Genomic DNA, 14,978 nt, shown 5'->3' on the forward strand with positions numbered 1-14,978 from the left:
AGGAACAATCTTTGAAAGCTTGACAGAACTTCAAATATGGGCCAAGGACTACGCGGTTAAGTTTCATCGGCCATTTATTGTGGAGAAGTCAAACTCGAAAGTGCGTTATGTGGTCAAATGTGAGGAACACAAGAATCATTGCCCTTGGGTTATCCGTGCAAGATGTGTCAAAGGCGGGCCACAATGGAAGATTACAAGTTCCGTGTTTCACCATCGATGTAGTGGCAAGGATATTGATGATGCTAATGTAAAGGATGAGCACCGTCAATTGACCTCCAAATTCTTTGCATATCAATTTTCAGCCTCCATAAAGATACTCCCGACATATCACATTCGGGCTTTGATGGAGATGGTGAAGGAGGTTTTTGGGTCTGAGGTGAAGTATGGGAAGGCATGGAAGGCCAAGCAAGCTGCCTTTGAGATATTGTATGGTGGTTGGGAAGAATCATACAACCGCCTCGCGATGGTGTTGAAAGCGATGGCGGCAGAAAATCCTGGCATGGACTATATGGTGGAGCCAGATGGCGTGAGAAACAAGGATATACAACGATGCAAACGTTCGTATATTTGGACGTGCATTTTGGACTTTTGAGCCATGCATTAGGGCCTTCAAGCATTGTAGGCCGGTTATGTCCGTGGATGGCACATTTCTGACTGGCCAGTTCAAGGGCACATTGTTGATCACCGTGGCTAATGATGGTGGTGACAAATTGGTTCCATTGGCGTTTGCTTTGGTGTCCGCGGAGAACAATGACAACTGGGAGTGGTTTCTTAGTCTAGTGAGGACCAAGGTAATTGGACCTGAAAGAGAGGTTTGCATCATCTCGGACCGCCACCCAGGGATACTCAATGCAGTGGAGATTGACATTCCAGGACATCCTTGCGTGCACCATAGGTGGTGCATGAGGCATTTTGTTTCCAACTTTTACCGAGCATGTGGAGACAAGGAATTGTCTGACCTTCTTCATGATTGTTGTCTCGCATTCACCACTAGACATTTTGAGAAATTGTGGGACAAAGTGTATGCCAAAGCAAACAATGGTGGCAAAGATGTCCTAAATAGGAATCTTGCCGATAAAGGAAAGTGGGCACGGGCTTTTGACAACGATGGAGTGAGGTACGGTGACATGACAAACAACATGGCTGAATGTTTCAACATGGTGCTAAAGGGTATCCGTGCATTGCCGGTGACGACAATAGTAGAGTATACATTCCAGAAGTTGAATGTCCATTTTCAAAAGTATAGTGAAGAAACATCCAACTTGATGTCCGGGAAAAACAAGGCCAAAAAGATGTACAAGTATCCACCAAAGATTGACGATTGGATGGAATACCAAGCAAGGAAGGCGAATTCACACAAAGTCCAGTCCTTTGATAACATAGAATTGATTTACCAAGTTGATGTGCACAGTGGAATGTCGCGTGACGGCGTGCCATATGGAGGTGGATCCTTCAAGGTTTATCTTAAGATGGGCGCGTGTTCATGCGAGAGGCCTACATTGTATCATCTCCCGTGCTCTCACTTGTTGGCTGCATCTCGCACTAGAAATGTGAGTGTCAACATGACCAACAATGTAAGATTGGAGGAGTATTCGATCAATGCGGTCAAAAATACATGGGCTGCGAGGTTTCATCCCTATCTAGACCAATCTAAATGGCCGGAATACCATGGACCCCCACTATACCCTGATTTGGAAATGAAGGTGGTGACACGTGGAAGATGGAAGACAAAGCGTTTCTTGGGTGACATGGATGATTGGGGTGGTGGATTCCGTAAGGAATGGGGAAGCCAACATTTCGCAAAGCCTCGTGATATTAGTCGTTGCGGTGAATTTAACAACGAGGGGCACAATAGTAGAGGTTGTAGCTCAAGGGGCAAAAGAAAGAGATCAAAATGAGATGGTGATGGTGGTGTCAGCCACGGTGATGGTGGAGCTCAAAGATATGGCCGTCGTGACGGTGGTGCTCGAGGACGTGGCCGTGGTGCTCGAGGACGTGGCCATGGTGCTCGAGGACGTGGCCGTGGTGACGGTGGAGCTCGAGGACGTGGCCGTGGTGACGGTGGTGCTCGAGGACGTGGCCGTGGTGACGGTGGAGCTCGAGGACGTGGTCATGGTGACGGTGGAGCTCGAGGACGTGGCCGTGGTGACGGTGGTGCTCGAGGACGTGGCCGTGGTGACGGTGGAGCTCGAGGACGTGGCCGTGGTGACGGTGGTGCTCGAGGACGTGGCCGTGCTGATGGTGATGGTCGAGGCTTCGCTTATTGGCTTGGGGTGTGAAACTAATGATGTGTCGAACTTATGTATGTCCTGAATCTTTTGGGTGGTCGAACTTATGTATGTCGTGAACCTTTTGGGTGGTTGAACTATGTAAGTCATGAAAGTAATGTATGTGTGGAATGAATGTATGTCGTGAACCTTTTGAATGTATGTCGTGAACTTATGTGGTTGAAAACTGAGACCATGTTAGTTACAAAAAAACAGAAACCACATAACAGGCAAAAAACAGAGAAGTGCAGGTCACGGCGCCCTAGCTTAAGGCGCCATGTTAGTAAGTATGGCGCCCTGGGCCAGGCCGTCATACATGGCGCCAAGAAAAATTGCATGGCGCCCCCAACATCAGAAGCAATTTTCATTTGGACTTAGCCATTTTCGCCGACCATGGCGCCCTGGGCTGGGGCGCCGTGCTGGCAACAGGCATGGCGCCCTGACCCAGGGCGTCGTGCTGGCAATAGGCATGGCGCCCCAGCCCAGGGCGTCGTGCTGGCAAGTTTTGCTGCTGGAGTTTTTGTACACCAAGTTTTGCTGCTAGAGTTTTCATACACCAACTTATACATAGTTTCATACACCAAGTTTTGCTGATGCTTCAAGTACATCAAGTTTCACCACAAATGCATCAAGTTTCAACCACAAATACACAGTTCACCACAAATGCATCTAGTTTCATACATAGTTCACCACAAATGCATCAAGTTTCACCACAAATACATAGTTCACCACAAATGCATCTAGTTTCATACATAGTTCACCACAAATGCATCTAGTTTCATACATAGTTCACCACAAAGTTGAAGACAAATGCATATTTCCTTCCTTTCCCCCTCTTAGCTGGTGCAGCATCCTTCCCCTTCAATAAGCGCCTTCTCCTCTGCAGCGGCACCTCCACCTCCTCTTCCTCCTCCTCCTCTAAGGCGGCCTCGATCACCGGGTCCTTACGTGCCTTCCTTGCATATTTGCCCGAAGTATACTTTCCACACCTTTGACTAGGCTGAGGCGCATCAGGCATCTGCGAGGTGTTAATCTCATCATGCGTCTGTTCATCCCCCTCCTCCTGCATGTCATCAACCGATTCTTCGCCTTGCTGCTGAGTGCCGCTGGATGATGATCTAGACCTGGAAGCTGTAGGGACGGCGACATCGGTGGAGCGGCAGCCTAGTAGAGCACCAAGACCACGTGCCCAAGACTTGCTCCGCTATGAAATTGACATATCATGAAGTAAGGAGATATGCCTCAAAAATGTGTATGAAAAACAAATTATCAAATGTCATACCTCAACAAAAGCTTTAAGCTTATTGTACGACTCTTCACCTGGAGGGTACTTGAGTGCCTCACCGGCGTCGTTCACATGCTTTGAGAGCTCGTTTTGCTGTTGGACACAATAGGACAAATCATTTTGGCACAATGTAGGCAAGCATATAGATATAACGGTAACTTACCACAAAGCGGATAGTTGGCGCCGATTCATACCGTCTACCATCTCTAATAAGCCTGTTGTACTCCATATTGGCCATCCGATCAAAACCTGGATTGGGTTCATGTAATATGTCCCCTGGCTGAAATGCGGGTGTGTTAAGTTGAGTACGGGCAACGGAACGAAACCACACAAGATAATTGTTGAATGCTTCCGTATCAAAAGGCCGTGGGGGATGCTTAGAAGTCGGTTGACGCAATGAAAGCTCAATCTTATTGAGCTTGTGCTTGAACTCCTGGATATACATGTCATGCTCTCGATCCCATTTTTTTATACTCTTCTGCTTCATCTTGTCAAGACTGCATAGCATTTGGCAATTGCATTTTTGTTAGTATTTTGAAAACAATGGAGAAAGCATTAGTCGCCTCTAAGCACTTACCTATGCAAATGTAGCGAAGTGTCCTTGTACTTCGGCGGGGTCCAAACTGTGTCATAACTCATTGTGGCTAATAAAACTAAACAGCATAATAACAAATCAACAGGCAATGCATCCGCCATAAGTGTGCTTCCTGTAGACACTTTGGGTTAAGTCTGCAAGTAATTAAACCAGCTCCCCTACCAATATTGCCCTCCGTTCTGTATGGTTCCCAGGTAACCTATAAACAAAGATTAAGAAAAAACTACATTGTTAGTATGAATTTTGGAAAACCGAACAAACTGAAGAGACAAAGAAAGAGGCTACTAAGATACCTGCTCTGGGGTCATGATGTCAAGATCGTTGCAGTAGTGCAAATACATGGTCTTTGAACTGCCAACAAAACCTTCAACCTTGTCCCACTTATACGCCCATGTAGGCATACGGTCCGGGTCATGATGATCATCCCACCGGTCATAACCCTTTGGTGCCGGCCGCCCCACTGGCAAGTGCTCCCAACTCCAGATCGATAATAGAAGCATCGGACCACCGATGTTGGCTTCCTTTGACTCTACGATGTTTCTTGGATTCGCGCCCCTACGGCATGCCTCGTCCAGCTACACACAAACAAGAAATATGTCATTACAAACTAGAGAAAATTTCTACATGGTGAACACAATAATATAAGCAAAACTACTTACTCGACGATACAAATAAGCCAATGCCGCCGTACCCCAACTGAGTCCATGCTCCCACCCAGCAAAAAGCTTAAGCCACATAAAGGAAGCATTCACGCCAGTGCCATCAGAGAAAAGAGTCCGGCTGACTACATACCACAAGTATGCCCTAGTATACTGCTGCACTGTTTCATCGTCCGCATCAGCCGGGCATTCCCCAAAGTGTTCAGCAATCCAATGATAACTTGCACCGGCAGACTTCCCTTGTACCCCTGGCTCCCTCCCTATGAGTCCAACCATAATCTCATGCCATCCATCTGAATCTGTGCTAAAACAAATAGGCTCTCCTTTGATGGGAAGTGCAGTGATCAGAGAAACATCCTGCAAAGTGACAGTCATCTCCCCAACATAGAAGTGAAAAGTATGTGTCTCAGGTGCCATCGGTCAACGAGTGCCGTGATCGCACAAGGGTTCATATTCGGCATCGAACGAGACACGAGTGAGATGAAAGGGAGAAGCCCGGTCTTCTGGATATACTCCGTGTATCGCTCGTCATACTTCATCTTGTCATGAACCGAACCGGACCTCAGGTGAAGCTGATCAAAAACCCTTCCTTCATCTGCCATGAACCGTCCACGATGCAATTGATCATATGATGGATGGATAAGAGAAGCCATCCTGCAAATTACAAATGTATATGGTAAGCCCCTTTGTCATTTGCAAATATCCGCAGTAGTGCAAAAACATACATACATGTGCAAAATTTCTACACTAATTCTTCTTCTTACACCATATATGTGCATATAATTTTCTACAACATAATACACCATATATTTGCACTAATTCTTCCATACACCATATATATGTGCGTACATATCCTAACCAAATTCATAGCACTTTCATAATAATCCTATATCATACATATTGTAAGTCATACATATCCTAAATCACACTAATCCCTACATTATCACACCAAAATGCACTATACATTTCAACAAAAAGATGAACTAGGGTTTCACCCAAATCAATCAAATGGAGAGATTTCAACCAATAGAAAGAGGGGAAAGGGAGGAGAGTACCTTCAGGATTCGAAGGGCAACCGGATCCACCGATCTTTGGCTAAGATCCGCAGCTCTAGAGTGGGGAGAGGGAGGGGCGATTTGAGGGGTGCCATGGAGTGGGAAAAGAACAGAGAGAGGAAAGACAGAACGAACAGAGAGGAGAGGGCTCGAGCGGCGATGTAGTGAAGGGGTATGGCGCCCCGGGCCGGGGCGTCGTGGTACAACCCATGGCGCCCTGGGCCAAGGCGTCATGGGCCCAAGGCCAAGCCGACGTGGCAGTCAGCGCTGACCAGTATGGCGCCCTTGACCGAGGCGTTATGCTGTCTAGCATGGTGCCCCGGGTGCGGGCGTCATGCGTGTAGGGCCATTTTGTGAAATATTTTCAAAAGAGGGCCATTTTGTGCTGAACTTTGGCCAAATGGCCAGTTTTGTGATTTTTCACGAGCCACTACGCCTAGATGTTTGAATTTAACTCCCATCTCTTGCATGGGACCTAGAAATTCACCCAAGGACACACATGTGATTTTTCAAACAACTTTGGTGCATTGGAGCCTGTGCTTGTAGTTCAAATTTGAATTATGCACATTAAATGCGCAGAAACTCAATTAACGTATAGAAAAGGCCAAACGAAATCGGAATAATTCCAAAATTTAGCACGATACTTCTATTTGGTCTAATCTGCCTGTGTAAAAAAAATTAAGGCGGGAGAAGGCAGTGTACGTATGTCATTTCGCATACGGAGGTGACATGTTCCCTCTCGGAACCACGAGCCTTCTTGAGGGAAGCTCCAGTTTGTAAGAAGCTTACACCAAAGCTTGTCCCAATTCGGCCAAAAAATTACCGCAACATGTTGGTGCCATGTCATGACACCATGCCAAGTTTCATGATTTTCAGGCGTGTTTTGGATTTACAGGAATTAGAAAACCAAGTTTCTCAATCTTTTCGGCCTTGCCACGATGACTAGATGTTTGAATTTCATCCCCATTTCTTGCATGGGACCTATAAATTCACCCAAGAACACACATGTGATTTTTCAACCAACTTTGGTGCACTGGAGCATGTGCTTGTAGTTCAAATTTGAATTATGCACATTAAATGCGCAAACTCAATTAATGTATAAAAAAGGCCAAACAAACCCGGAATAATTCCAAAATTTAGCATGATACTTCTATTTGGTCTAATCTGCCTGTGTAAAAAAATTAAGGCGGGAGAAGGTAGTATACGTATCTCGTTTCGCACACGGAGGTGACACGTTCCCTCTCGGAACCATGAGCCTTCTTGAGTGAAGCTCCAGTTTGCAAGAAGCTTACACCAAAGCTTGTCCCAATTCGGCTAAAAATTTACCCTAGCATGTTGGTGCCATGTCATGACACCATGCCAAGTTTCATGATTTTCAGGCGTGTTTTGGATTTATAGGAATTAAAAAACCAAGTTTCTCAATCTTTCCGGCCGAGCCACGATGGCTAGATGTTTGAATTTCATTCCCATTTATTGCATGGGACCTATAAATTTACCCAAATACACACATGGATTTTTCAACCAACTTTGGTGCGCTGGAGCATGTGCTTGTAGTTCAAATTTGAATTATGCACATTAAATTCCTAGAAACCCAGTTAATGTATAAAAAAGGCCAAACGAACCCAGAATAATTCCAAAGTTTAGCATGATACTTCTATTTGGTCTAATCTGCTAGTGTACAAAATTAAGGCGGGAGAAGACAGTGTATGTATATCGTTTCGCACACAGAGGTGACACATTCCCTCTTTGAACCAAGAGCCTTCTTGAGGGAATCTCAGGTTTGCAAGAAGCGTACACCAAAACTCGTCCCAATTCGGGCAAAAAATTTACTGCAGCATGTTGGTGCCATGTCATGACACCATGCCAAGTTTCATGAGTTTCAGCCGTGTTTTGGATTTATAGGAATTAAAAAACCAAGTTTCTGAATCATTCCGGCCGAGCCACGATGCCCAGATGTTTGAATTTCATTCCCATTTCTTGCATGGGACCTATAAATTCACCCAAAGACACATATGTGATTTTTCAACAAACTTTGGTGCATTGGAGCATGTGCTTGTAGTTCAAATTTTAATTATGCACATTAAATGCCCAGAAACTCAATTAATGCATAAAAATGCCGAACGAACCCGGAATAATTCCAAATTTAAACACAACACTCATGTACTAGTTGCATGTTCACTGTACGTAAATATTCTAGCAATTCAAACACCATCCTTTCCCTCCGTAACACCATTTTGTCTTTCTAAACATAATGAAAAAATCAGGTATACAACAAATAGTTTACTAGAAAGAATCGTGTGGGATGCAATATAAAATATCTTGGCGCACCGTCTTGTCTGGCTTATGCAGGAAGCTTCGTCGTCTAGAGTCCACTGCCCCCGCTTGAACCACACTTGCGCGCCAGTTTCTCGCGGCACCGAGCAAATTTTTTTTGTCACCGCGGAAATATCTATCTCCCCGCCCCCTCCCTCCTACCAAAAGCCACATTTCCAATGTTCCTCCTTGCTTTCCAAGTTCAGACCTTCACTGCTGCTTACTGGCAGCTCAGCCTCCTCGCCGACGACGCTTCTTCTTGCAGCGCCACCTCCTCGCCGGCTACCCTTTTTCTTGCAGGCCGCCTCCTCACCGGCGGCCCTTCTTCTTGTAGTGTCGCCTCCTCGTCGGCGACCCTTCTTCTTGCTGCGCGGCCTCCTCGCTGTCGACCCTTCTTCTTGCTGTGCGGCCTTGTCGATATGGTCAGGTAATCCACACCCCACCCACACCATCCTCCTCCTTTCCCGTCCCACATGCCCCGACCGACGGAGCGACACATTCCACCGAAATCACTGCCCCCTCCTCCAATTAAGCGCCACCCACAACCATTTTGCACGCAGTATAACGTGGAGCTCAGTAGCATGCGGCCGGATGCGTGAACGAGGTCACTATGGCTGCCATGCGTGTCGACCGCCAGATCTTGGAGGAGCACCTCGTCTTCGAGGCCACCGTCGACACTGCCACGCGGTTGTCTACTTTAAAATATAGTTCGTGATGTTTTCTCGAGGCCACCGCTAGTGCCTTCTACTGATTTGTCCTCTATAATGTTAATATGCAATCTGGTGTTCAGTTAACAGTTTGGTCCTCTGAAATGTAATGTTCAGTTAACACTTTGGTCCAACAATTGCTACATTTCGTAGTACTGTTCTCAAGCATTCTTTGTTTTGTTAACTGTCTTATCTTCTAGTACATGTTTCTATTCTGCAATGTCGTGCTCAGTTAACTATTTTGGTTCATTTGGTGTGCTGTCCATTTAACTGTTTGGTTTAGTTCTGCAATTTGATTTTAATTTGCTGTGGGTACAATTTTGTATTGTTATGCATGTGAACAATCGAATTTGGATGTACTCAATACATATTCTACTAATAGTATGGCAACTCTTAATTAACTTGATCAAGATCTTCCTTATGTGTGTTGCAGGGAAACAATGGGAGACACTGCGGTTTACCATCGAGGTTTGTTCAACCAGGGTCCTTTGGCTAATAGCACATTATTGTGCAGTTGCAGGAATCATTCTAATATTTAGGTTTCTTACAATTTGGTCCTGCACATGTAGGTCCTGCTGTCAGAGGCTTAGACCCACTGCTCGACCCATTTTGCATATGGGAAATGAGATGTCCATGAATATCAGTCAAGTCAAGAAACTCAGAAAGATTGTTAGGATGAAGAAACTTGCGACGAATAACAGCAAGATCTTTGTTTGCACAATGAAGAAGACATCAGTCAACTATAGGATGGTACCAACTCTTTTACCTTGTTTTTATCCCTTGCGCCATTTCAAAATTTACAACAGCAATTTATGCATAGCTTTGTTTTCAGTACTTTTCAAAGCAGTTCACCGATGATTACCTGTCAAACCACCTGCATGGTCAAGAGGCGAGGAAGGTATTCATTCAACACCCATCGTACAATATTGAAGTCTTGCTCAAGAGGACGAAGGTTGGGCGGGCAATTATCCATAGCCACTAGCCTAAAGTTGCAAGGACATTCAACATCACTGAAGGCTCAATATTTGCCTTCCGTTTCTGTAGTTTCCTAGATGAGATTCATCTCTCTATTTACCGTGTATGATGCTACTTTCCAAAGGTTTTTGATGCTGCATGTGAAACTTGGTGCTGTTGTGTAATGGCGTAACTGAGTGCCGAAGCTATCTAATGTAATTCGATAATGAAATCTTGGTTGCTTTTATACGGATATGAAATATCTCTAATGTTTTATAAGAAATATCAGTTTGATTAGTACATGGATTATCAATAATAGGCTAATTACCCTACTTATTGGGGTTTTCTATTGTAGACGGTTACTCAGACAACACCGTGGGCGATGAACTCAAACAACCCGCACGGTTTCCAAAAAGTAGGCGTGTTCAATCAACTAACAATCACACACGGCTTCCGGCAACGAACTGTTTGCGTTAGGCCACCTTGCACAAACGTTTCCACACAAAGAACTATGTGTGATATACATACCTACGGAAATGCTTTTCTAGGATTCACCGTGTGGGATGTACATACCTAAGGAAATGATTTTCTGGGATTCACCATGTGGGATGTACATACCTATAGAAATGTTTTTCTGGGATTCACCGTGTGGGATGTACATACCTACGGAAATGTTTTTCTCGGATTACCGTGTGGGATGTACATACTTACAGAAATGATTGGGTTTCGATGCCTCGCCCGATCGCACACGGCCCAAGCCTGGGTCCCAGGAGGGCCTATCCCCAACAATTTCTGGGTCGTGTGGGAAGGACCCCCCTATCGCCCACACTCACTTGGCGACGGTTCCAAATGCCATCACGGAAAGGGGTTAAAAACTATTTGTTTAGCACCGACGCGCACCAGTGCCAACAAACACCTTTGGAGATACTTGTAGAGCATCTTTATAATCACCCAGTTATGTTGTGACGTTTGATAGCACACAAGGTATTCCTCTGGTATCCGGGAATTGCATAATCTCATAGTCAAAGGAATATTTATATGACATGAAGAAAGCTATAACAATAAAACTGAATGATCAACATGCTAAGCTAACGGATGGGCCATGTCGATCACGTCATTCTCCTAATGATGTGATCCCGTTCATCAAATGACAACACATGTCTATGGTTAGGAAACTTAACCATTTTTGATTAACGAGCTAGCCTAGTAGAGGCTTACTAGGGACACAGTGTTTTGTCTATGCATTCACACATGTATCAAGTTTCCGGTTAATACAATTCTAGCATGAATAATAAACATTTTCCATGATATAAGGAAATATTAAATAACATCTTTATTATTGCCTCTAGGGCATATTTCCTTCAGTCTCCCACTTGCACTAGAGTCAATAATCTAATTCACATCGTCATGTGATTTAACACCAATAGTTCACATCTTTATTTGATTAGTTTACATCGCCATGTGACCAAACCCAAAGGGTTTACTAGAGTCAATAATCTAGTTCACATAGCTATGTGATTAATACCCAAAGAGTACTAAGGTGTGATCATGTTTTGCTTGTGATAGAAGTTTAGTCAACGGGTCTGCCACATTCAGAGCCGCATGTATTTTGCAAATTTCCTATGTCTACAATGCTCTGCATGGAGCTACTCTAGCTAATTGCTCCCACTTTTAATATGTATCCAGATTGAGATCAGAGTCATTCGGATCGGTGTAAAAGCTTGCATGAACGTAACTCTTTATGACAAACTCTTTATCACCTCCATAACTGAGAAATATTTCCTTAGTCCTCTTAGGTAACTAAGGATAACTCTGACCGTTGTCCAGTGATCCACTCCTGGATCACTATCGTACCCCCTTGCCAAACTCATGGCAAGGTACACAATAGGTCTGGTACACAGCGTAGCATATTTTATAGAACCTATGGTTGAGGCATAGGGAATGACTTTCATTCTCTTTCTATTTTCTGTCGTGGTCGGGGTTTGAGTCTTACTCAACTTTACACCTTGCAATACAGGCAAGAACTCCTTTGACTATTCCATTTTGAACTACTTCAAAATCTTGTCATGGTATGTACTCATTGAAAAATCTCATCAAGCGTCTTCATCTATCTCTATAGATCTTGATGCCCAATATGTAAGCAGCTTCACAGAGGTCTTTCTTTGAAAAACTCCTTTCAAACACTCCTTTATGCTTTCCAGAAAATTCTACATCATTTCCGATCAATAATATGTCATTTACATATACTTATTAGAAAGGTTGTAGTGCTCCCACTCACTTTCTTGTAAATACAGGCTTCACCGCAAGCCTGTATAAAACTATATGCTTTGATCAACTCATCAAAGCGTATATTCCAACTCTGAGATGCTTGCACAAGTCCATAGAAGGATTGCTGGAGCTTGCACACTTTGTTTGCACCTTTAGGGTTGACAAAACCTTCTGGTTGCATCATATACAACTCTTCTTTGAGATATCCATTAAGGAATGTAGTTTTGACATCCATTTGCCAAATTTCATAATGTGGCAATTGCTAACATGATTCAGATGGACTTAAGCATCGCTACGGGTGAGAAAGTCTCATCGTAGTCAACTCCTTGAACTTGTCGAAAACCTTTTGTGACAATTCGAGCTTTGTAGATAAACTACCATCAGCGTCTGTCTTCCTCTTGAAGATCCATTTATTCTCAATGGCTTGCCGATCATCGGGCAAGTCCACCAAAGTCCACACTTTGTTCTCATACATGTATCATATCTCAGATTTCATGGCCTCAAGCCATTTATCAGAATCTGGGCTCATCATCGCTTCCTCATAGTTCATAGGCTTGTCATGGTCTAGTAACATGACTTCCAGAACAAGATTACCGTACCACTCTAGTGCGGATCATGCTCTGGTTGACCTAAGAGGTTTGGTAGTAACTTGATCGAAAGTTTCATGATCATTATCATTAGCTTCCTCTCTATGTGGTGTAGGCATCACGAGAACAGTTTTCTGTTAAGAGCTACTATCCAATTCGAGAGTAGGTACAATTACCTCATCAAGTTCTACTTTCCTCCTAATCACTTCTTTCGAGAGAAACTCCTTCACTAAAAGGATCCATTCTTAGCAACAAAGATCTTGCCTTCGGATCTGTGATAGAAGGTGTACCCAACCATTTCTTTTGGGTATCCTATGAAGACGCATTTCTCCGATTTGGGTTCGAGCTTATCAGACTAAAGCTTTTTCACATAAGCATCGCAACCCTAAATTCTAAGAAACAACAGCTTAGGTTTCTTGCCAAAACCATAGTTCATACGGTGTCATCTCAACGGATTTAGATGGTGCCCTATTTAATGTGAATGCAGTTGTCTCTAATGCATAATCCCAAAACGATAGTGGTAAATTGGTAAGAGACATCATAGATCGCACCATATCTAAAAAGTACGGTTTATGATGTTCGGACACACCATTACGCTATGGTGTTCCAGGTGGCGTGAGTTGTGAAACTATTCCACATTGTTTTTAAATGAAGGCCAAACTCATAACTCAAATATTCGCCTGCCCGATTAGATCGTAGAAACTTTATTTTCTTGTTACGATGATTCTCCACTTCACTCTGAAATTCTTTGAACTTTTCAAATGTTTCAGACTTGTGTTTCATCAAGTAGATATACCCATATCTACTCAAATCATCTGTGAAGGTCAGAAAAAAACGATACCCGCCGCGAGCCTCCACACTCATCAGACCACATACATCGGTATGTATTATTTCCGATAAGTCAGTGGCTCGCTCCATTGTTCCAGAGAACGGAGTTTTAGTCATCTTTCCCATGAGGCATGGTTCAAAAGCATCAAATGATTCATAATCAAGTGATTCCAAAAGTCCATCCGTATGGAGTTTCTTCATGCGCTTTACACCAATATGACCTAAACGGCAGTGCCACAAATATGTTGCACTATCATTATCAACTTTGCATCTTTTGGCATCAATATTATGAATATGTGTATCACCACGATCGAGATTCAACAAACCATTCACATTGGGTGTATGACCATAGAAGGATTTATTCATATAAACAGAACAACAATTATTCTTTGACTTAAAATGAATAACCGTATTGCAATAAACATGATCTAATCATATTAATGCTCAACGCAAACACTAGATAACATTTATTTAGGTTCAATTCTAATACCGAAGGTAGAGGGAGTGTGCGATGGAGATCGTATCAACCTTGGAATTACTTCCAGCACACATCATCACCTCGTCCTTAACTAGTCTCTGTGTAGCAATGAGGATAATCCTCAGATCACGGACCGAGTCCGCGTCATTGCTACTATCAACTTTCAACTTAGTTTTATCTACGAACATATAAAAAATGAAACAGGGCAGCTATACGCGAGCTATTGATCTACAACATAGATATGCAAATACTATCAGGACTAACTTCATGATAAATTAAGTTCAATTAATCATATTACTTAAGAACTCCCACTTAGATTGACATCCCTCAAGTCATCTAAATGATCACGTGTTCCATATCAACTAAACGATGTCCGATCATCACGTGAGATGGAGTAGTGTTCAATGGTAAACATCTCTATGTTGATCATATCTACTATATGATTCATGTTCGACCTTTCGGTCTCCAGTGTTCTGAGGCCATGTCTGTACATGCTAGGCTTGTCATGTTTAACCCGAGTATTCCGCACGTGCAAAACTGTCTTGCACCCGTTGTATGTGAACGTAGAGCTTATCACACCAGATCCTCACGTGGTGTCTCAGCACGACGAACTGTCGCAACAGTCCATACTCAGGGAGAACACTTATACCTTGAAACTTTAGTAAGGGATCATCTTATAACACTACTACAGGATGCTGCTAACGTGACACTACGATCAGAGACCCTTCGACCAAACTGTGTGCGATGCAATAATCGCAAACAATGGTGTAAAAAACCGTAAAAAAGGAGCAAAATGTTTGCGATGGAGGATGTATTAAACACAATTCAGATTTTAGTTGCGTGTGCGATGCAGGGCAAACGGTTCAGTTCAGTTAACTGTTTGCGATGAGGAGGAACAAAAGAAACGGGCAGTCAGATGAAGGTGTGTGCGATATACAGCATACGGTTCACTCGGATGAACTGTTTGTGATTAGGCAACACA

At 43.6% G+C, this 14,978-nt stretch overlaps 1 protein-coding gene across 1 annotated transcript; it reads left to right on the forward strand.

The window, feature by feature from the left end:
- Positions 1-629: 629 nt before the first annotated feature.
- LOC147979068 (uncharacterized) lies at positions 630-1,898 on the forward strand. The gene has a single exon (XM_087515014.1). The coding sequence runs from the start codon at positions 630-632 to the stop codon at positions 1,896-1,898; it is 1,269 nt and encodes a 422-aa protein (XP_087371140.1).
- Positions 1,899-14,978: the final 13,080 nt, after the last annotated feature.

The sequence above is a fragment of the Triticum urartu genome, chromosome 3A (genome assembly GCF_056163025.1).
Source record: "Triticum urartu cultivar PI428250 chromosome 3A, HENAU_Tu73, whole genome shotgun sequence".
Lineage (NCBI taxonomy): Eukaryota > Viridiplantae > Streptophyta > Magnoliopsida > Poales > Poaceae > Triticum > Triticum urartu.